This window comes from Pongo abelii, chromosome 2, assembly GCF_028885655.2.
Source record: "Pongo abelii isolate AG06213 chromosome 2, NHGRI_mPonAbe1-v2.0_pri, whole genome shotgun sequence".
In the NCBI taxonomy this organism is placed as follows: domain Eukaryota; kingdom Metazoa; phylum Chordata; class Mammalia; order Primates; family Hominidae; genus Pongo; species Pongo abelii.
This window is the reverse complement of record NC_085928.1, coordinates 144572134-144593589: the sequence shown is the minus strand read 5'-3', so window position 1 is coordinate 144593589 and position 21456 is coordinate 144572134. Positions and strand designations below refer to the sequence as shown.

The 21456-nt window shown below is 44.7% G+C and overlaps 1 protein-coding gene across 3 annotated transcripts in view; it reads right to left on the bottom strand.

Annotated features, from left to right (window-relative positions):
• Positions 1-21456, bottom strand: part of EPHB1 (EPH receptor B1) — a 446794-nt gene that overhangs the window by 146879 nt on the left and 278459 nt on the right. For all 3 annotated transcript variants that reach the window (XM_024244263.3, XM_054552661.2, XM_054552662.2), the window contains one exon: positions 20-175. In XM_024244263.3, the coding sequence (XP_024100031.1) occupies positions 20-175 (156 nt within the window). The remainder of the gene's footprint in view (positions 1-19; positions 176-21456) is intronic.

The following is a 21456-nucleotide window of genomic DNA, read 5'->3' as shown; positions in this document are numbered from 1 at the left end:
GCCGTTACTAGACACTTACTAGTGCATGCCACTTCTGGAGGGTCAAAGTCCGCTCGGTAATAACCGGTCCGACAGGTGCAGATGGGAGACGCCTCTGCAGGGGAGCGGCTGTTGGAGGGGCAGTGGGAGCAGCCTTCAGCTTCCTGGCTGGCCTTGAATGTCCCTGCAGGGCAAGCTAGAACACAAAGAGACCATGTGATAATTAATGGAAGTGTGGCAGCCAGAAACTCTTCCCTACAACCGGAAAAGGAGTGTCTTCCTCTCTAAAAAGAACATTAAGATGCCCCTCTTGTACCAAGAGAGCATCTAAGGTTGAGGAAACCCATATTTAACACTTCCAATCCTTCAAAAATCCTTTGTGAAATATACCTTCTTGGTACCAATGACCTCTCTCACTTGATCAAAATGGATAATAATTCTTCCCTTCCAGGTGTGTCAAGAGATTTAATTGAGAAAACAAATCTAATGTGTAGCTCAGTTCCTGGGACATAAGTGCTCTATAAATGGTTACTCCCTCCTCTGTCTACCTGGTTAACATCCATGGCCTTTCCCTGAGCCACTCACTAAAGACATCTCATCTTATGGCCTCAGATAGAAAGGGGTCCTAGGTTTTTCAATGACATGTTGGACCCACGGTTTTTTAAGGCCATGTTGCAGCACACATGAGGAACACTATGAGATGTATTAACAAGCTCTTGCTATGAATGATGGCAAAGGGCTGAAATTCATAAGTGATTCTTTAAAACTAAATTAGAGTGATTTCAAGGTTACTGCCTTAACAACATCATTCTCCTTTAATTGCATTTTGATATGCTTTTGGGGGTGGGGCAAGGAAAGGATGACTTTGCAAACAGCACACCAGGGAACGTGTCACACACTTGGTGTCATCTATCATGCACATGGCAGTGGGGAAGGTTGGGAACACCTGATACAACCTGATCTCCACTGAAGGGGCCCTCATATGTGCAGCACATCCTCTTAATCTCCTGTGGGATCAGCCTATAATGAGTCATTCTCTGAAAAGTCTGGCTCCAAGCTGTCCTTCGGGTCTTAACTTTGTCTCATCTGTAAAGACTTTTGAGCCCAGACATCTGGTCTCTTCCTTGCTGATCCCTCACAAGATTGATCCTGCCTACCCTACTTCCCCAAGGCCTCTCCTTATTATCTCAGCCCCCACTCTTCCTGTCCCCATGAAACCTACTCTGGCTCATCCTCCTTTGAGACTGGGTAAAATTTACTGACTGGTCGACTTGTTTGGCTTTCTCACACACCTCATTACTTCATTCAACAAACGTTTACTGTGTTCCTGCTGAAAACATGACATAGGGAATTCAAGAATAGAGCCTGCCTTCAAGGAGCTCTCGATCCAATGAAGTCATATAAATCTAATACAATGTGATCATTGTATAATGGAAGTGCCATTATAATGGTTTCTACTTATAGAAAGCTAATCTTCTCAAATGTATTGTTCCCTCCTGGAAAGTGCAGCGTATTCTTTAATAATAGCAGTAGCCACCATCTGTTAACTTGTCCTGTTAAGTGCTTTCCATGCATTACTCTATGGGGTAGCTATTATTATCTCCATTTTGCTAATGAGGAAACTGGGCCATGGAGAGGTTACAAAAGTTACCAAGGATCACACAGTGGGAGAAATGATAGTGATGATGTACACACAAACTATTTGAAAAATATCCACTGCTTTTCTGCTAAGACAAGAAGAAAGAATTGTTTCCTATGCTGTGAAAGTTATCTCACTCCATTGCTCACTTAAGGTGAGGAAAAGGTTTCAGTTTCTCCAGACGTGTGCTGGGTGGGGTGCCATTTTGGACAGGAAGGAATCTCCGAAACACAATGTTCTGGAATGGCACAACCCAAATGTGTCCCATGGGATCCACATTCTTTGGATTGTTAACACCTATGACAAAAGGGTACTATGGCCAGATATTTTGAAATGCTGATTTTAAAAGTTCATCTTATTCTTTGTTGAGAACTTTTTAAACTTTTAAAAATGCTATGTTTTTTCACCAAGAAGCCTTACTTTGCAGAGCATCCCCTGGGATCAGGGAAGACACTGGAGTGAATGTTGTTTCCCAGGTTTGGGGAAACAATGTCAGTTGCGACCCATGTAAAAAGGGACGACTTCCTGACTCATCTCAGCACATTCAGAAGAAACTTCTTTGTAGAAAGAAAAAAGTACTGTTTGAGTCTTTACTAAAGATCTAACACATAAAACATGAAAGGGAGAAGCTCTGAATGGCAAAAGTATCCGAGGAGACTTTGGCTTACTAATCCATCTTTCCCAGCCCACTCATTACGGTTCCTCTCTCTGTTTTTCTCCCTCTTTCCTTTTCTTCTTTCCATATCTCTCCTCATTTCCTGTGAGAAACACTTGGCACTTTTCCTAATAAATCCCCAGCCTTCCTGGCCCCGTTTGGTTCTGCAGCCAGTGAATACAGACAAATCCTAGGCCTGTGCTGCCTGGACTCGGCAGGAGCTCTGTCTGGCCCCTGCCGTGCTGTAATTTTCTTAATGTACCAGTCCAACAAGAACAAGGTGTTTTCCATTTCTTTCCAGCACGTAAAAGCCTCCTCACTTTACATTTAATAAGTTAACAGCATAAACAATTGTCTTGATATCCACAAGTGGCAGGGGGATGTGGAAAGTGCCTCCTCTGAGGTTTCTGATGGAGGACAGTAGCTCTGGGTGACTGAGTCTCTGAATTCCAAGGTGTCCACAAGAGGAGGAAGTGGAGGGGAGGAGGTCCAAGCTGGACATCAGGGAGAGAAGCTTGGGGAGTGGTTGAGGAGAGAGGTTCCAGGAAGGGGTATGACTCCATTCTCCCCAGAGAAACAAGCATCTGGAAATGGTCAGACAGTCCTGAGTTCAATTCTTGGCTCTGCTAGCTCCTAGCTTGATGAACACTGGCAAGTTATATCATCCCTCAGAGCCTCAATTTGCTCATCTGCATAAAAGGTCTATGAAAAAGAACTGTAAATTTCTCACAATAACTCCCACAGATTATTAGAAATTAATAAACTCAAATATTAAATGTCGCTAGCATCAATGTGTGCTAAATAATGCTAACTCCTCTCCATCCCAACTTACCCACTCCTTTAAAGCACAAAAAACAAGGTTTCTTTGCAGGGACGTTTAGAATTCAGGGTCAGAATATAAATTTCAAGTCCCAAAGTGGGCAAATAAATCCTGGAACCCAATGGAAGAATGTGTTTCTACATATATTATTTCCGTTACGTATAATGGGTGAATCATATCTACAAAATATATTTTACATATAATTACAAAATGTATGAATCTCCTTAATACTCAGACTTTATAACTTAATACTTTCATAAAATCTGTCTAGGCATGCCTTAATTTATAAAGGAAGCAGTATTCCTAAATTCATTTATTAAAGTTTTTTTTTTTTTTTTTTTACTTTAAGTTGTGGGATACACGTGCAGAATGTGCAGGTTTGTTACATAGGGATACATGTGCCATTGTGGTTTGCTGCACCTATCAACCCATCATCTAGGTTTTAAGCCCTGCATGCATTAGGTATTTGTCCTAATGCTATCCTTCCCCTTGCCCCTGCCCCGCAACAGGCCCCAGGGTGTGATGTTCCCCTCCCTGTGTCCATGTGTTCTCTTTGTTCAACTCCTACTTACGAGTGAGAACATGTGGTGTTTGGTTTTCTGTTTCTGTGTTAGTTTGCTGAGAATGATGGTTTCCAGCTTCGTCCATGTCCCTGCAAAGGGCATGAACTCATTCTTTTTTATGGCTGCATAGTATTCCATGGTGTATATGTGCCACTTTTTCTTTATCCAGTCTATCATTGATGGGCATTTGGGTTGGTTCCAAGTCTTTGCTACTGTAAATACTGCTACAGTAAACATACGTGTGCATGTGTCTTTATAGTAGAATGATTTATAATCTTTTGGGTACATGCCCAGTAATTTATTAAACTTTTACATTGTTGTGCTATACTTTCTCATAGAATTCATGCTGAAAACAAGGGTTAAAGTGCCAGGCTAATCCACAAAGCCCTTTTAACTTATCTTGTATCAGGTGCCATTAATCAGAAACAAAAGTTAACAATATTTTTTCACTAGAAATTTAACATAGAAAGATAGATAAGAAAACTATTCTGTCACTTGAGAAAAAGCAGCTTTAACTTGGGGTGATAAATAAAGCTTCTGGGTGGATTCTGATGAAGAATATTCAGGCCAAGAGAAGCAAAAGCAAATGGCCTTTGGAGCCAGGTCAGTCACTTAAGAATATAAAGCAGCCGGGAGTCACACAGTGCAGAGTAGTGGAGACCCTGGCAGCCTGGAAACTGCTCACCTGCATAAAGACTCTACAATTTCAAACAATAATAATTAAATACAGCGGTAGCCTAACCAAACACATTTCAGCACTTTCAGGCAACTTAAGGTAAATAACAGAGTTCTCTGCTTTCATATCATTTCAAAACTCAGGAGTTCCTTTACAGAATTACGGTCAGCACTATTGCTACAGTTGGGAGCCCCTCATTCAACAAATATTTATTGAGGATCAACTTCTAGCCAGGCACCAGGCTAGAGGAATAGAGCAGGGCGCAGATGGGGTAGCTGACATTAGGAATCCCCCCTTCCTGGTAAGGGAGGTGGATGATGGAATGCTGCTTCTGATACAGCAGGATCTGTGCTATGCTTGTGTGCACACAGGGGACCAGGTGGATGGATGTACACCTTTTGCAGAGTCTCCTTATAAGATGAGAGTCACAAGAAACTTTATAAAAGAAGCAGTATTCGTGAGTTCATTTATTAACCTTTTAGATTGTAACTTGTAACCACACTTGTGCTATACTTTCTCATAGAATTCATGCTTTAAACAATGGTTAAAAGTGTCACTTCAGGCCGGGCGTCGTGGCTCACACTTGTAATCCCAACACTTTGGGAGGCCGAGGTGGGTGGATCACCTGAGATCAGAAGTTTGAGACCTGCCTGGCCAACATGGCAAAACCCTGTCTCTACTAAAAATACAAAAAAAAAAAAAAAAAAAAAAAATTAGCTGGGTGTCATGGCATGTGCCTGTAATCCCAGCTACTCAGGATGTTGAGGCAGGAGAATCGCTTGAACTCGGGATGCGGAGGTTGCAGTGAGCCGAGATCGTGCCACTGCACTCCAGCCTGGGTGACAGAGTGAGACTCTGTCTCATTAAAAAAAAAAAAGTATCATTTCTTAGTACTTGGCAATGGTGATTAAACAGTTTACTGTGATGGTTAGGAGATGAAATTCAGAAGGAGAGGAAAAGACAAAGGGAGAAGAAAAGAGATGGAAGAACAGGAAAAGTAGGAACGGAAATTAGGTCAGAAAGTGCCTAGCTTTGGACTTCACAGGGGAGAGTTCCATTACGTTTCCAGGAGGTGGGTAGAAAGAGAAGAGCCGCCGGCACCTTGCTGTGTATTCGCATTAAGAACTTTGTCAATGGGACAACGTAACTTGGAGGGCTGGACGTTTCTAACACCAGTGCAGCCTACAATTGCCTTGTTTCCTTAAGAGAAGGGGGTTTCCTTTCCTCCATTGTAAGTGATTGCAGTTCAGACAGAAGGCCTAGAAACTTGCATAGCCAAAGCTTTTGGATGGCACCCCTCCCCTCGACCTCAGCACACATCTCTTTCCTCACCCCCAACTTCAGAAAAGGGGAGGAGACAAGACCTGAGCACCCCGTGCCTAAACATGTATATATTTTCCATTCAGCAGACAAAACACACATTTGCCTCCCTGTTCAAGTGCCAAGGGATAGGTGCATGTCACCTCTGGCTGGTATCCAGAAGGTCACCTTGAAACGCCCACCCAACTTCTCAGCACCTCAGCAATATAACAAATGACCTTCTGCTTACTATACTCTCGAGACACTCCTCTCCTCCTGTCCCCGCACACAGACTTCCAGTGACACTGAGTCTATCACCTATAGTACTATTACTTTATAAAGAAACAGATTAAGTGTCTCATAAACAGTGCAGTGATTGAGATAATGGAAAGCGCTTCTCGTCCCCATCTGCAGCATCAGGTTATGAAGCATTTCCAAGCAGCCAGGAAGAGGAAATTAATAGAAGCAAGAGGGAATAACCACTTTTATGCAATTTCCTCAGGAGATAGTGGACCATCTAATCTTTATTGGAGCCCTTTAACCTGTCACTCAGCACTCACCAGAGCCTCTTTAGCTCTCACAATTTTTCTTGATATCAAAGGAAGATAAAACAGAGATCTCAAAATATTATTTTATAATTTTCAGATGTGGAGGGTGCATGTTACCTCTGCCCTTCCCCCTCTCAAATGAGGCCTCAAAAACAACATTTATATGCAGCATAAATGTGGGAGAGCTTAACTATTCTCAGTGCATGGTCTAGGGGGTCAGAGCTACACTGCAGGGAGGAAGTCTCTCCTTGCATTTTAAATGTGATTCTTCCCTCCACCGCCACCTTCTGTCCTTGCTCTTTCTTTTTAATAATCTGATTACTTCTTCTGATCTATTTTTTCCCCCAAATGAGTTTGCAAAGGTTCATGCCAATGAATATTCATACCCTGCTTAAGAACCGGGTGCCTTTTTCTCAAGGCAGGTGCAGCTCAGCAGCTGGCTCAGGGAAGTCAGCCTGCCCCATGGGGCAACTGGGAGAGAGGCAAGGTACATGCTTCTGGCCAGGAAGAAGGAGGTTCACAGCCCAGAGTTCATTGCTCCTACAACCTCCCTTTCCTTTATCTTACGCTTTGCTATCATTCTGTAAGACAGGCAGAAGAGCCTCTCTCAGCAGCTGCTAAGAATTGTGTGATAGGTGTGGTGTTGGTGGACAAGAAATTCCTGTGGGTCATGCAAACAGCTCTGCATAGCTCCTTCCATAGGTCTTGTGGCCCCACACTGGGCCACTATTTAAAGCCACTTCTGTGGCCAAATGTCTCCATCGCCTTCACATTACTGGTGGCTGACCAAATAGGTTCCCAGTGCTGAAATTTCAGGCCTGGTGAAACTCCCTAGAAGGAAGTGGCATGAGGTCTCTGCACTGGGATTCCTCTGTCTATTCTCAAAAGCAGTCTTTGCTTTCCCATAATGGGTTTTCCTGAACAGCCCCAGGACATTCCATTGGGACTCAAAGCCTTATGGGAGCTCCCACTTCCCCTTATATTCATGGCAATGTGTTGAGAAAACTGATGGCAAAGAAATATTTCCCAAGCACCCATCCATTGGTCCATTCTTCCATCCATCCATCCATCCATCGAATGTACTAGTTTGAAAGCTCTCTGAAGGTGGATACTAGGTGTTGTCATCTTTGTATTTCCCTTTCCCCAGCGCTTAGCACAAACCTTACACATAGACATACACATTCTACGGCTAACTGAGTGAGTGTTCACTGAAGGACTGCTGTGATAAGACCCAAAAGATAAAAGCTGTGATGATAATAATAATGACAACAACGAATATGATATTAATATTAGAGAATGTGAGATAATGAGCACTCCCACACAAAGTGTGGATTCTTTTTTTTTTTTTTTTGAGACAGGGTCTCACTCTGTTGCCCAGACTGGAGGGCAGTGGCGCAATCTTGGCTCACCACAACCTCCGCCTCCCAGGGTCAAGCAATTCTCCTGTCTCAGCCTCCCGAGTAGCAGGGATTACAGGAAAGCGCCGCTACCACCTAACTAATTTTTGTATTTTTAGTACAGATGGGATTTTACCGTGTTGGCCAGGCTTGTTCTGAGCACCTGACCGCAAAGGATCCATCCACCTCGGCTTCCCAAAGTGCTGGGATTACTGGAGTAAGCCAACGTGCCCAGCCAAAGTGTGGATCCTTATCATTTCCTGGGAGAATTATTTGATGTGTATTAAGAGCTTCAAAATGTTGAAAGCTTTGATTCAACAATCTTATTTCTAAAAACTTATTCTAGAAAAAAAAAGCAAGCAGGTGTGGGAAAAAATTTCTGTTCATTGATGTTCATCACAGTATTATTTATAATAGGGAAGAAAGAAAGAAGAGAGAAAGGGAGAGAGAGGAAATTAGAAGTCTGATAATAAGGTATTGACTAAATAAATTATGCAACATTCATATAATGGAATATTGCACAGCAGTTAAAATTGTGACTTGGAAAAATATTATAAAAGTGTGATCTAAAACTATAGAGTATGAGACTATGAACTTCATTTTACACACACACACACGCACACACACTCAAACGTATCATACTCAGCAAAATGGAAAATAAAATCTGGGAATGGTGACATTATTATTATGTTTCTGTACTTTATCATTGTTTTGTATTACATATACATGACTTTAGTAATCAAAGAAATTCTCATCCAGTACATTTAAAAATCTTGCAGAGGACACAAAAATATGAATGACAACCTCCAATTCCAAGGAGTTGAGCTGAGCATAGCAGGTCAGGGTGAAGTGTTTACCAATACAATGTCTACAGCAGAGGTGAAGATGCTCTGTGCCAGAGGTCTTTAGAGGAAGGGGAGAGTGGGTTGCTGTTGGAAGGCTGCCTAGAGGAGGTGGTTCACGCACAGGGCCTCAAAGGATGGGTAAAAGTTGGCACAGAGGGAGGATGGGAGGATGAAGCAAAGGGAAAAGATTGCACCAAGACTCAGAGAGAGCAGGATCCCTAGCTTACCTGGGGAAACTTTGAGAGTAGTTGTAGAAGATGCCAAGAATATGAAGCATTTATGGGGGCCATGGTGGGAGGATGGCTGGGGCGCATTTACTTCTACATCAACCTGGGCACTTGGAGCCAAATGAGTCTCCAGTTCTTGCCTCCCTGGGCCTGCTGCCAGCTGTAATGGCCTGTGCAGAAGAGACACTTAGCTGTGTCATACACTTGTATCACTCATGGTGACACTTGCTGAAATTGATGAATGCTGAAGGCACCATGACACAGAAGAGACTGTAACTTACTGTGCAATTAAGTTGTTCAGACAGCAGTAGCAGTAGCAAGCCTAGAATGCATCCGCGTGGAAGTTGTTAAAGAAGTGGGCCAGAGTGGGGGTGCTTTGCCTTGATAAAATGGGGAGATCACTGGTCAGGACTGAAGGGTGACAAACAGAAGAGCAGTGTCTCAAGGGAGAGGGACAGACACTCAGGTCCTGATGGCAGCCTGTTCCTAGAGTGTAGCCAGGACCTTCAGAGCCAGGGTCCTGTCCGGTTGTAGGAGGCTGTGCTGGGCATCAGTTTTTCTCAGAAGAGAGTCCAGGCCTGGATCCTACAATCCTGGTCCAAGGTCAGTGATTAGGGAGCGAAGATAGCCATAAAGCAAGCCCAGGTGTTTTGCAGTGATCTAGGCCAGGTTCTCAAATTGGTCTCCAAATCAGCAGTGCTATGGACTAAAAGTTGCCCCTCAAAAAAAAAAAAGAAAAAAAAGAAAAAAAAATCATACGTTGAAGCCTAATTCCTAATGTAATTTTGTTTGTTTGTTTGTTTTTTGTTTTGTTTTTGTAGACAGAGTCTTGCTCTGTCGCCCAGGCTGGAGTGCAGTGGCGTGATCTCAGCTCACTGCAACCTCCGCCTCCAGGGTTCAAGCGACTCTCCTGCCTCAGCCTCCAAAGTAGCTGGGACTACAGGCATGGCCACCACGCCTGGCTAACTTTTGTTTTTTAAGTAGAGACGGGGTTTCACCGTGTTAGCCAGGACGGTCTTGATCTCCTGACCTCGTGATCTGCCCCCCTTGGCCTCCCAAAGTGCTGGCACTACAGGCATGAGCCATTGCGCCTGGTCCCAAATGTGATACTATTTGGAGGTGAGGGCTCTGTGGAGTAATTAAGTCATGAGGGTGGAGCCCTCATAAATGGGATTAATGGCCTAATAAGAAGAAATACGAGAGAGCTTTCTTTCTGCCGTGTAAGGACACAATGAGCAGATGGTCATCTGCAAACCAGGAAATGGGCCCTCACCAGACCCTGGATCTTCTGGCACATTGATCTTGGACTTCCTAGTATTCAGAACTGTGAGAAATAAATGTTTATTGTTTAAGCCACCCAGTATTTGTTACAGCAACTTGAACTAAGACAAGTAGCATCAGTGCCACCTGGGAAGGTATAGAATGCAGAATCTCAGATCCTCCTCCAGGCCTACTGAACCAGAAAATCTGGAGATGTGACTCAGTAATCCGAATTTTATCAAGCCCACCAGGCGATTCTGGTATAGCTCTAGTTTAAGAACCACTGCTCTAGGCCATCTGGAAGAATGCAGATATGGGGTCTGAAAAACTTCCACATTCTGGCTGTGTGATCTTAAGCAAGTTATTTAAACTTTGACTCTCAGCCCCTCATTTGTAAAAAGGGGTGCTAAGGTGACTTCCTTCCCATAGCTATTGTGAAGATCAGTATAATACATGTAAAATTCCTGGAATATAGTATCTCCTCAATAAATATCCTCAAGATGTTTTCCACAAGGAGCCAGGCTGAATGTTTTCATCAACAATTCACTTGAAAGTATTTATTGACCACCTATAATATACTTGGAGGTGTGCTAGGTATTGTGATATATCAATGGAGGAAAAACACAAAGATGTTCCCCATGTGGAATTGACATCCTGGTGAAGGAAGACAGACTTTAAGCTGGAAATTCCAACGGATGGGATTGAGGTGGCATAGAAGGGCCACAGTAGGGACCTAACCCACCCTCGGAGGGCCTTCGGAAAGCGACATCTAAGTGAAGGCGTAAAGAAGATACAAGCCCCCTATGACAGGCAGAGGTAAGGTAGGTTAGTGAGAGGAGGTACAGAAGCTTCCAGGTGGAGAGAGCAGCCTGTGAAAAGGCCCTGGAGAATGAAAATGACTCAGTCAAGGACCTGAGCACAGTGCCTTCAGGGGCCCTGAGTGCTCAGGCTCAGGCAGAGAGCCTGTGTGGGGTGGGTGGGATCCGTAGGCAAGTGAGGCAGCTGAGCGCTTGGAGGGGCAGCCTGAGCTCATGTCACCCACTCAGCCCATGGCTTTACCCTGAAGTCCATGGAAGCCACTTGATAGGCTTGAAATTGGGAAGAAACAGAATCAGATTTTGTTTCTAAAGGATCACACTCGCTGCTGGGAAATGAACGGACTGGAGGAGTGGGGACATTTACAGGAAGATTCAGTAGCCCACAAAAGGTGATAATGGATTAGGATAGTGGGAACAGAGAGAAGTAGATAGGTTCAAGAGCCATCTAGAAGAGAAGGGTCTGGCAAATGATTGGGGATTGCTCATTCATTCAACAGATAAGCACTGAGCCCCTACTAGATGCCAGGCCCTGGGTTGGGTGCAAGGAGTCAAAGACTGCAACCTGTTGTCTGCTTGTGTCCCTGCTATCCTGCTGACCCCAGAAAGCCTGCCCTCTATATTTCATCCCCTAGGGCTGGGCATTTTCCTCTTCCTGGAGTCCTCTTTTAGAAATCCAATACTTTGGCAGTGGGCTCACTGTCCCTATAACTTTGGGGGGAATATTGGGAGTGGCAGTACGAAGGGTCCAGAGCAGAGAAGGTGAGAGTCTCACTCAGAGACTAGGACTGATTTGGCTCTTCCTGCAGCAGCTGCGTCTGTGCCCCAAGTCTGTCCCTTGACCACTGGCCTGCAGACAAAGCTAGAGGAACAACGTTTGTGTCTATGTGGGAGAGAAACCAATCTTCAGACTCAGGAATCTGCAGAGTGGCCAGAAGAGCCTTCTGGACTTTGGAATGGTACAGGGAACAGACCTCTGACTAGAGATTCCCGCCCCTGAAGCTGCAGCATTACCTGCATCTCCTCCATAGCAGGCCAACTGGACAGCCAGTAGCTGCTGAGCTCCCCATGGGCTGGTTCCTTAGCTTTAAGCCAACAGAGGGGTCAGGAAGGGTACAATGCTGCAGCACCGAGGAAGACAGAGACCGCAGAGAAGAGGGAAAGCAGGAGGGAGAAGGTTTAGCTGGGAACAACTGCACTTCCTTACAGAGAGGGAAACTGAGGCCAGAGAAGGTGCTTGCCTTTCTTAGGTCACCCAGGAAGCAGGGGCTCAGCTGAACTTATTCCTTGGCCCTGCCTGCCTCAGAATAGAATGGCAAGGGAAGGACATGGGAGGAGTTGTGGAGGAGGCAGCCGACAGGCCCCTCCTGTCCATGGCCCAGCCCCAGGAGAAACAGCATAAACATCTCGGTCTGCCCCCACAGACACCCGACATTCTGGAGCCTACACACTGGACATGGGGGGACTCTGGGGAAGGAGGCAATAATGCAGCTAACAGGGAAGTAAGGGACCACTGGGCAGAGACTGGGAAGGGGCAGGGTCTGGTCCTTCACTCTACAAGGCTCTTACAACCTTGAAATGATCAGCATGGAGGGGAGTGGGACAGAGCAGGTTCACAGCAGCCAGACACCAGCAAGGCTGATGTCGCTGTGTGCTGGTCTGCCCTCTTTCCCAGGGCTTGGTGGAGAAGTAGGACCCAGAGAGGCAGATGGCCTAATGGTGCTCAAGCTCCTCTTTCTATGGAATTTATACAAATGAAATAATCACATGTAGCTCAAAGATTTAACTATGAGGGCATTCATGACAATATTGTTTATAGCAAGAAAAAATTAATAACAGCTTAAAAGCCCTAAAATAAGGGGTCAGATCAATAAATTATAGTGCATCCATAAATGGAAAATCATGACCCCATCAAGAAAGATGGTGAAAACCTGTGGTTAGTGACATCTAAAAATATTGGCAAATAGTGGGAACAAATATTTTTCTTAAAGATTTCACTTTTTTATAGTGATGAGATTATGCACATTTTAAAAATCTTTTATGATCTATATTTTCCAATTTTTATGCAGTGAACTTATAATACTTTTTTGAATAGAAAACGATTTTTTTTTTTTTGAGACAGGGTCTCACTCTGTTACCCAGGTTGGAGTGCAGTGGTGTAATCTCAGCTTGCTGCAACCTCTGCCTTGAGGGTTCAAGCGATTCTCCCACCACAGCTTCCTGAATACCTGGGACTACAGGCACCTGCCACCAGGCCTAGCTAATTATTTTCGTATTTTTTAGTAGAGACAGGGTTTCATCATGTTGGCCAAGCTGGTCTTGAACTCCTGACCTCAAGTGATCTGCCCATATTGGCCTCCAAAAATGCCGGGATTACAGGCGTGGGCCACCATGTCTGGCTAAAAAAGATTTTTTCAAATAGTGGAAGATTTTTTCAAATAGTAGGCAGGAGTAGTGTGAGTGGTGTGGGAAGAAGGCGAAAAATGAGGCCCCACTGGCAGCAGGACAAGGCAGAGAGGGCAGTGGAGTGCGGGGAGTGGCCTGGGAGTTGGCACAGAAGGACCCCACTCAAGTCCAGCCTTTCTGTGAACCATCATGTCTCTGTGTCCCCAACTCCACCTCCTCACTCATGTTAGTGTACCCTAAAAATCTCTTTTGAAGGATGAGCTCTTTTCCTTTTATAGACATTCTCTCATTCCCTCAACACACATCTAGGGAGCACTTTCTGTGTGCGCTGAGATACATATCAGATAGTCACTGCCTTTATATTGGGTAAGAACAGGGCCATTGTCATGGAGTGAGGAATTCCAGATATGCAGGAATCAGAAGTGTAAGGGGGTCTGGAGGAGCCCCCAGTGCAGAGGCAGCAAGCAGCTAAATGGGGGTGGAATTCTTAAGATGTTGGACTCCAGGCTAGGTGTGGTGGCTCCCGCCTGTAATCCCAGGACTTTGGGAGGCTAAGGCGGGTAGATCACTTGAGCCTAGGAGTTCAAGATCAGCCTGGTCAACACGGCAAAACTTCATTTCCACTAAAAATACAAAAAATTAGCCGGGAGTAGTGGTGCATGCCTGTAGTCCCAGCTACTCAGGAGGCTGAGGCAGGAGAATTGCTTGAACCCGGGAAGTGGAGGTTGCAGTGAGCCGAGATTGTGCCACTGCACTCCAGCCAGGGTGACAGAGAGACACTCTGCTGGAAGGAAGGAAGGAAGGAAGGAAGGAAGGAAGGAAGGAAGGAAGGAAGGAAAAGATGTTGGACTCCAGAGTCAGGACCGTGCCCTCCTTGAGAAGATGTGATGTCACAGCTAAGCAGGAGACAGGGAAACAGTGTCAGTTCTCAGAGGGCAGAGCAGGGAGGTAAAGGAAGTGATAAGCCCATGCTGGAGGGCAGCGGGGAGGAACCTGTGCTTTAGAAGAGAGCAGAAGCACCCTACCAGCAGCCAAGATGGACTCTTTAAAGGGAGGTATCCCCTTTGCACTTCATTCTCAACCAAGAGGGAGATGCTTCACGGGGCCCCTGGGACCCAACAGAAGGGAGGGTCCCATCACTTTGGTCACTCTGAGAGCCCCAGGTCATTTATCCTTCTTGGGTGCTAGGTCTAGGTCTCCGCTGCATCAACAAGGACAGGGGAATCCCCAACTGTCCCCTCCCTAGGCCCAGTCTCCACCCTCCTCAGTGCCCAGCTGCCAGTGTTCTAAAAACACCATCAATCTGGTAGCTCTGGGCAGGGGATGAGCAGGACATATGCTGGCAGTCAGGCTGCTTCCCACGTTTTCAAACCGAATTGTTTTTCTTTTGAGAAAAACCTTATTTTTTAAGCACTTTCCCTGACACAGACCTTAATGGATTCCGTTAAAAAAAAATTTATAACCAAGTTCTTAAGATAAATGAAGATGACTTCTCACTGTGTTTCTATCTAAAGGCTGGACAATGACAAGAAGCCACCCAGAGTTTCTCACTTTTTCCAGAGCCCCAGACGCACAGGTTGGCCACCAGGGCACACATAGGTCAGCCAGGTCTGCTGAGTGGTCACACCCAGGACAGGCACTGCTTTCACTTGCTCTCTCTGCTTTTCACAGAGCAAATAGGAAACACACACACACAAGCAACTGTGTTTAGATGTATCACACAAATCTCATTTACTCTCCAAACTCTGACGAGGCAAATACAACTCTTCTCTTAGGGAAGGTTGCTATTGTTCCTTCCTTTCCAGGCTTCCTCACCCCAGAGTTTGGTGAGCCCACAAATTACAGACAGACAGGGCTGGAAAAGACCTTAGAAATACCTTTTAGAATAGGGGCCACCAATACCCAGCACAGATACTGTCACCACCTCTCCATGCCTGCCATGGCAGATATTGCTAATCAATCCCGGCACTCATTCCCACTCAACCCACAGCAGAGTGCTGAGACTTTAACACAATGTTCCAGGCAGAAACTATCTGTGATTGAATTGCCACATCACAGACCTATGATGGCAAAAATGAGGCCCAGAGAAGGCAATGACTTGGCCAGAGGTGCAGGAGAACCAGAACAAGTCATGGCGTCAGTGTCTGCTCCACCTGCTTAGATGGCCCCATCATAAGCATGAGCCTGCTGCAGCACTATGGAGCTCACCCCCACCCCCATCCCAACTGCCTCAACTCTTTCTCCTTCTCAGCTTTGTAGTTGGTCATACTGCACAGCCTCCTCTCCAACTGGGATGCAAGGGCATCTAATTATTCTCTCTGTGTGCAACAGGGAAGAGCTGCATTCTGTCTAAGTAAGTGTAGCTAAGAGGTGCTGCATCTCAAGAGAAGGTCAAGTGCTGCATATGTATAATGTAAGATTAAGATTTTCCCCTTCTGTGGTGTACTTGATAAAATAATTTTGCTGTGACCTTTACAGAAACCCAGGAGTAGAAATGGGCTCAGTGGAATTTCCAGCTTCTCCCCAGGTCACAAAGTCATAAACACATAAATCTATAATGATATTACACAGCATTCAAGTGGGACAAGTAAGCAAAAGAAATAATTTTTACTTCTTTTAATGGCAGAGCAAAAGCTTTGAGGCTGAAATTCTCAGCCTAAATTATCAGAGCTGTCTTGACAGATAAGGGGCAGAAACCCTTCCCCATACACTGTCCTGTCCTTGCCTGTCTGCCCAAACAGTGTGGCACTGTAGACATGGGCATGGACCTCCCTAAGCAGATTATTTAGAGGAAAGTGGTCTGTTCAAGGTCATGGAGGAATCAGTCAGGTCTAACTGGCTCTGCGACAATGTTGCCAGGGGGGTTTTTTCAGCCAGATCTCAGCTCCTAAATTGCAGTGATAGTGGATGTAGCACTTTGCAAGTCTAGAGTCAATTCTTAAAAAGTGAAATAACCATGAATAATAATCAATATTGAAATAAGGTTATAGTCATCCCAAAAGATTCTCCAAGTAAGAGTTACTATGACAAGGCAGAATATATGCATGAGATTTCTCCAAAAGGCTGAAGGCAGAGAGATTTGGCAGAATTCATTTTGTCTGACCTGCAACTTTTGCTCAGGACCTCACCAACTCTGAAGCAGACTTTGAAAAGAGAAGTGGGGCTTGCAAGTTCTGGAATAGGAGGACAACCTCCTTTTGAGCACCCGAGCAGAGCCAGCTATAGGCACTGGATCCCTGGAGATCATGTGAATGGACCAGTGGGTGTTACGAATCAGATCAGCTGGGTGAGGCCTCCCACTGTGACAGAGGCAGCAAAGGGTTGGACAGTCAGATTCTTTCCTGAGATCATTTATTTCTAGGTGCTGAGAGGTAATTTCCAGAGTGCACTGTGTCCTTCTTATTTTCAGTTTCCTGGATGAACATTAGTATCACCAACTGCCTTCAGGTTTGTCAGTGAAACACAATTAGGGAAGAAGCTTGCAGCAGAGATTAGAGGTGTTAAGGATACACTTAGCACTTAGATCTCAATGCACACTTAGGGAAGCCATTCAACTGAAGGCTCAGCACATCAGGAAGAACCTAGAGAAGGAGCAGCAGATGAGGATCTCAGGGAAGGCCCAGAGGGAGGAATGGGGTAAAGGAGCAGCAGGCACTGCTGAGCAACTTGAGAAAGGACTTCCCCAAAGCAAACAGCAACCCAGAGCTGAAGGAATGACAGGAGCCTAGCTGGACAGGTGAACACGACATTGCTCCCTCTCATGCCCAGGAAGGGGCCTGCTCTCTTGTGCCCGCTCTCACCTTTCAGGCTTTCAGGTCAGGCCAGCAAAGGCCTCTTAACAAATGAGAGACTGGTATGAGACGCACGGCCAAGCCCTCCTACCCTCAGCACCTGATGAGTCTCGCTTCACCCTTCCAAGACAAGGTCTATGTGCCAAGCTACCCACCACGTGTTAAAATTGGTTGTAAAGTTGTGTTGGTATTAATAACAATTGTTTTATTAATAATAACAACAACAAGAATTTAAGCATGTATCACAGGCCAGGTATGTTACTCAGAATAATCCCATTTTATCCTCACAACAGCTCCAGGAGACAAGTGCTACAATTATTCCCATTTTGCACATTAAAAAACTGAGGCTCAAATAAGTCCCACCGCTGGTGGTACACCTGGAAATTGAATGCAGGCTGCTGACTCCAGAGACTTGATAGCTTACTGGCTGGAGTATTTTTATACCAAGTAAATTTACCTGGAATAAACAAAAACTATTGTGTATAACCACTTATGTTAAACATCAACTATGCCAACATAACTTCCTGGAGAAAGGAGTACCAGCTTCAGTTACAGACTCTACTACTTAGAGCCATGGGAAGCAAGTCCTATAACCTTTTTGAGCCTCAGTTTCCTCATGTGTAAAAATTAGTCCCTGTCTCATAGAGTTGTTTTGATGATTGAATGAAATAGAAAATATAAATGTTTGATACAATATCTGGCATGAAATAACTGCTCAATTAAAAGTATTAATAGCTGTTAATATTTTCTATTATAAAATGATAATATGTTCAGTACGTGTAATCACCTTGCTAATGTTTTCTATTTTTCAAAGTCAACATTTTCCCCTACCATATGAGACATTCCCATCAAGCTTTGATAATGCATGAGTATTGGCTTGAATCACTAAGATCTAGGGATACAAGGAGAAGTAGTATCCTATGTGACTTCTGGGAGAAAGTTAGCTCTTCTTCCACCCTTCCTCATTTTTGCTGGCTGAAAAGTAGACATGATGGTTGGAACTCAAGCAGCCATCTTCAACTATGAGGTGGAAACTGTGTGCTAAGAATGTCAAAACAACAAAGTAGAATGCACCTGGGTTTCCAACATCACACCATGGAGTGCCATCCAACCTGGACTTATTTTACATGAGAAAAAAAAACCTGTATTTTTAAAACCCACAATTATCTTTCATTTTTATGTTCCTTACAGACAAATGTAATCTTAACATTTCTTTTCGATGAAACTATATGAGAAGATAGTAGCATTTCCATTTCACTGACAGTGATACTGAGGCTCAGAGATAAAACAATTTGCCAAATATTTCCCAGCTAGTCTGTCATGGAGGTATAATTCACCACCAGGTCTGTCTGGCTTCACAGCTGATGCCCTTTCCAGCTATTTACTATGGTAAGTTATCTATGGGGGTGGGGACATTCTGTAACAATGGGCTTATGTACTCAGGCTCAAAGAGTCACATGTTCAAGTCAACATGAGTTCAGATGAGAGGCTTAGGAAAGGGACAAGATGAATATCTTTTCTACTCACTTAGGGCATCTTGTCCTACTTTTCCTGCCTCTAAAGGAAGAGAAAAAAAATAAGTATGGTCTATGTCACATGCTGGCTCTGAGTCCCTCTGAGTTCCTGCCTGCCTGAATTCCTGACCAGATGTAAAAACGTGATGCATGGATGTGGCTGCTGGGTATTCTACAGAGGCCTGCTCTCAAAGGCAAATTCATCCTTACAGTGGCTTCTGGTGCACAGAGAAAAATGAATAGAGTGTAAATGCTGGTGAGATTGGCTGCTTTTTCCAGAGGATGCTTGGGCAGCACAGCAGCAGGGCAGGCAGTGAGCATTCACTGATGCGAACTCTTCCTACCTCTAGTGGGTGTCGGCTCCCTAGAATATAAGTTTTTGCTATTTGTATGACATATGGGCATCTAATTGCAATAATAATTATTACAATAATAATTATATTATTGTGCATGGATATCCTAATCCAGATTTGCTAGACGAGCTGACTACATTTATGCTCACTTCCCACATAACTTCAGGATGGGATGTTAGGGACAGATGCAGCCAGGCTGCTGCCCATCAGCATAAAGGGCACAGAACAGTGAATGCCAAGGAAACCACATGCATTGAAACCTGGATTTCATCATCATTAGGCTAATAATCATTATAATCCTATGAAACTTCATTATTGAATTCCCCCTTTACCATTTCCACATGTAATGCTCATTTGTTAATAACCAAGATAAAGGTCCATAAAACAATATTGCTCCCATGTAACACAGCTTCCTTCTCATTCTCAGTAAGAATCCAGACTTTCAGCAGAGGAATCTAAGTGCTTCACCAAGATGTGTCAATTATTTCAAGATGACAGGTATTCGATTCCCAAATTCATCAGTGGGGGCTAAAAATGTATTGGTTCATCAAGCAAAGCACATTTCTGGAAGCACTCTCACCATTTGGGAATCAAATAATAATTGCAATACCAACACCTTGACTTTCTAATGGAATTTTTCAGGAGCTAAAGGGTTTTGACACATTCCCCCAACAACCCACTCTCAGATTTATCTTCTTTGTAGGCTTTTGCAATAGTAAAGGTACTGGTTTTATTTTTCCCATTTTGCAGAAGAAACTCAGATTCTCAACTCAGAAGTTGAGTGACTTACATAAGCAAAGCATGCTGGAGGCAAAAAATAGAGAACAGCTCTTTCACTGTGAAGCTCCAATCACTTGACTATACAGCTTCAGCAACATCACTCCTTGAATTCAAGCCCTGAGCTGGCCACTCTGACTTTACAGAGAAGAGTAAGCTAGAGTCCCCATTCTCAAGGGACTTCCACAAAATTCAGTGGAAGAACCAAATGTTAACAATAATTATAAAACAGCATGTGAGTGTGAAAAGAGAAGCATATAGAGGGGTGGGGAGAGAACAGGCAGTCTCCTCTCTATATTAGTTGGGAGAGTGAGGGTCCTGGTGGAGATGACAACTGATGCGGGCTTTGAAGCATTCACAGGAGTTTACTAGGTAGGTAAAATGAAGGTAGGCACTCCAGGGTGAGAAAATTTCATGTACAAAGGCATGGTGGTGGAAAGAGTCAAGGATGTTTAGCAGCTTGCTAGTGTCATTGCCGTATACCCATCACCAACCTAATCAAGCAGAAGATTTTGTGTTTGTGAGGAGAGAGATTGAGTGTTCCAAATAAGCTGGGAAGTCTTGAAGGGGGGCACGATGTTGAACTGAGTCTTGAAATAAGTAGGGAGCATGGATATGTTTCAGGAACACCCTCCCCCAACCCCACTTCTGAGTTTCTCTTGAGGCATGCCTACCAATTCCTCACTCTTCTGGTCCTCCTCCTTCCCACCACCAGAGGTCATTAAGGATCCTGTTGGGCCTGGCTGACTCTGGATGGCTGAATGTAGGCAGCTCAGTCCTGGAAGGGGCTGCCCGGACTTCCTAACCCTAACATGGATGCCCTCCTACCACCCCCAACGTATCTGTCTGCATCTTCTCATATCTCTTTTGTGCAGAGTAGAACAACAGAAATGCAAAGAGGCCCTTCTGTGGAAAGGGAGTTTGTAGGAAGCTTCTTTCTTCTCTCCAGGGCCCTAGCCTTTCTCTAGGCACACACTGATGCCTTTCTCCTGGGGAGGCCTCCCCTCAGCTCTTAATCAGGGGCTGCACTTCAGTTCTTTCCAGAGCCCACTGTGGATTTATGATTTAATTTGTGTGTAAGGCACTAAGAAATGATTTCAGGGCTGGTCACTTAAGAAATGATTAAAGACCATCATTTCAAACCCACAGCACTCCCTAGGGGAAAAGAAGCAGTCTGAGACAGAAGGAGGTGTTAATAATATGCTGAGATGGACATGTGGCAGGGGATGCCAGTCACCTGGGGAAGACAGAGGCAGGGAGGGCAAGGCCCAGCTGCCTCATTGCTGTGAGCTGTGTGTGTGCTGAGGAGCACTGGGCAATGCTGAGAGGCCTGGGTCCTCAGGACAAGATGAGACACCCGCATCAAACATTCGTGATGCTATCTTTGTCCAGACAGGCAGATTCCATTTGAGGCAGGCACAATAAAAAACCAGGCTGTCTCCATTCCTTGGCATCTTTACAATCTCAGAGCAGTAAACCTGGGCTCCAAGGTGGGTGATTCCAGTTGGGAGAAGGAAGCAACCACTCATAAAGGCTTCAGCCCTCCAGAAGCTTTCCATGTGTTGACATCGACCAGAAACCTGCATGCAAGAGTTCTAAATCACTCTTGATATCTCTTCCAAGAGAACAGCCAAATGTCTCACTGCACCAGTTTATGTGGTGTGGCTATAAAGTTCTGAGACCAGGTAATGAACTTGGGAAGACACGCTTAGCTTCCCTTCAGGAATTCCTCAAAGTCAGGGTTGCTCTCGTTGCCTCTTTGTGTTAATCAACTAACTCAGCCATTGGAGAACATAGGTGAGCCCTAGGCCAGGTCTGCTCGTGGCTGCACAGATAAGGGGTCATTTTTATTAAAGCCAGTGGCTCAGAATGTTGCAGAAGACAGCAATGGG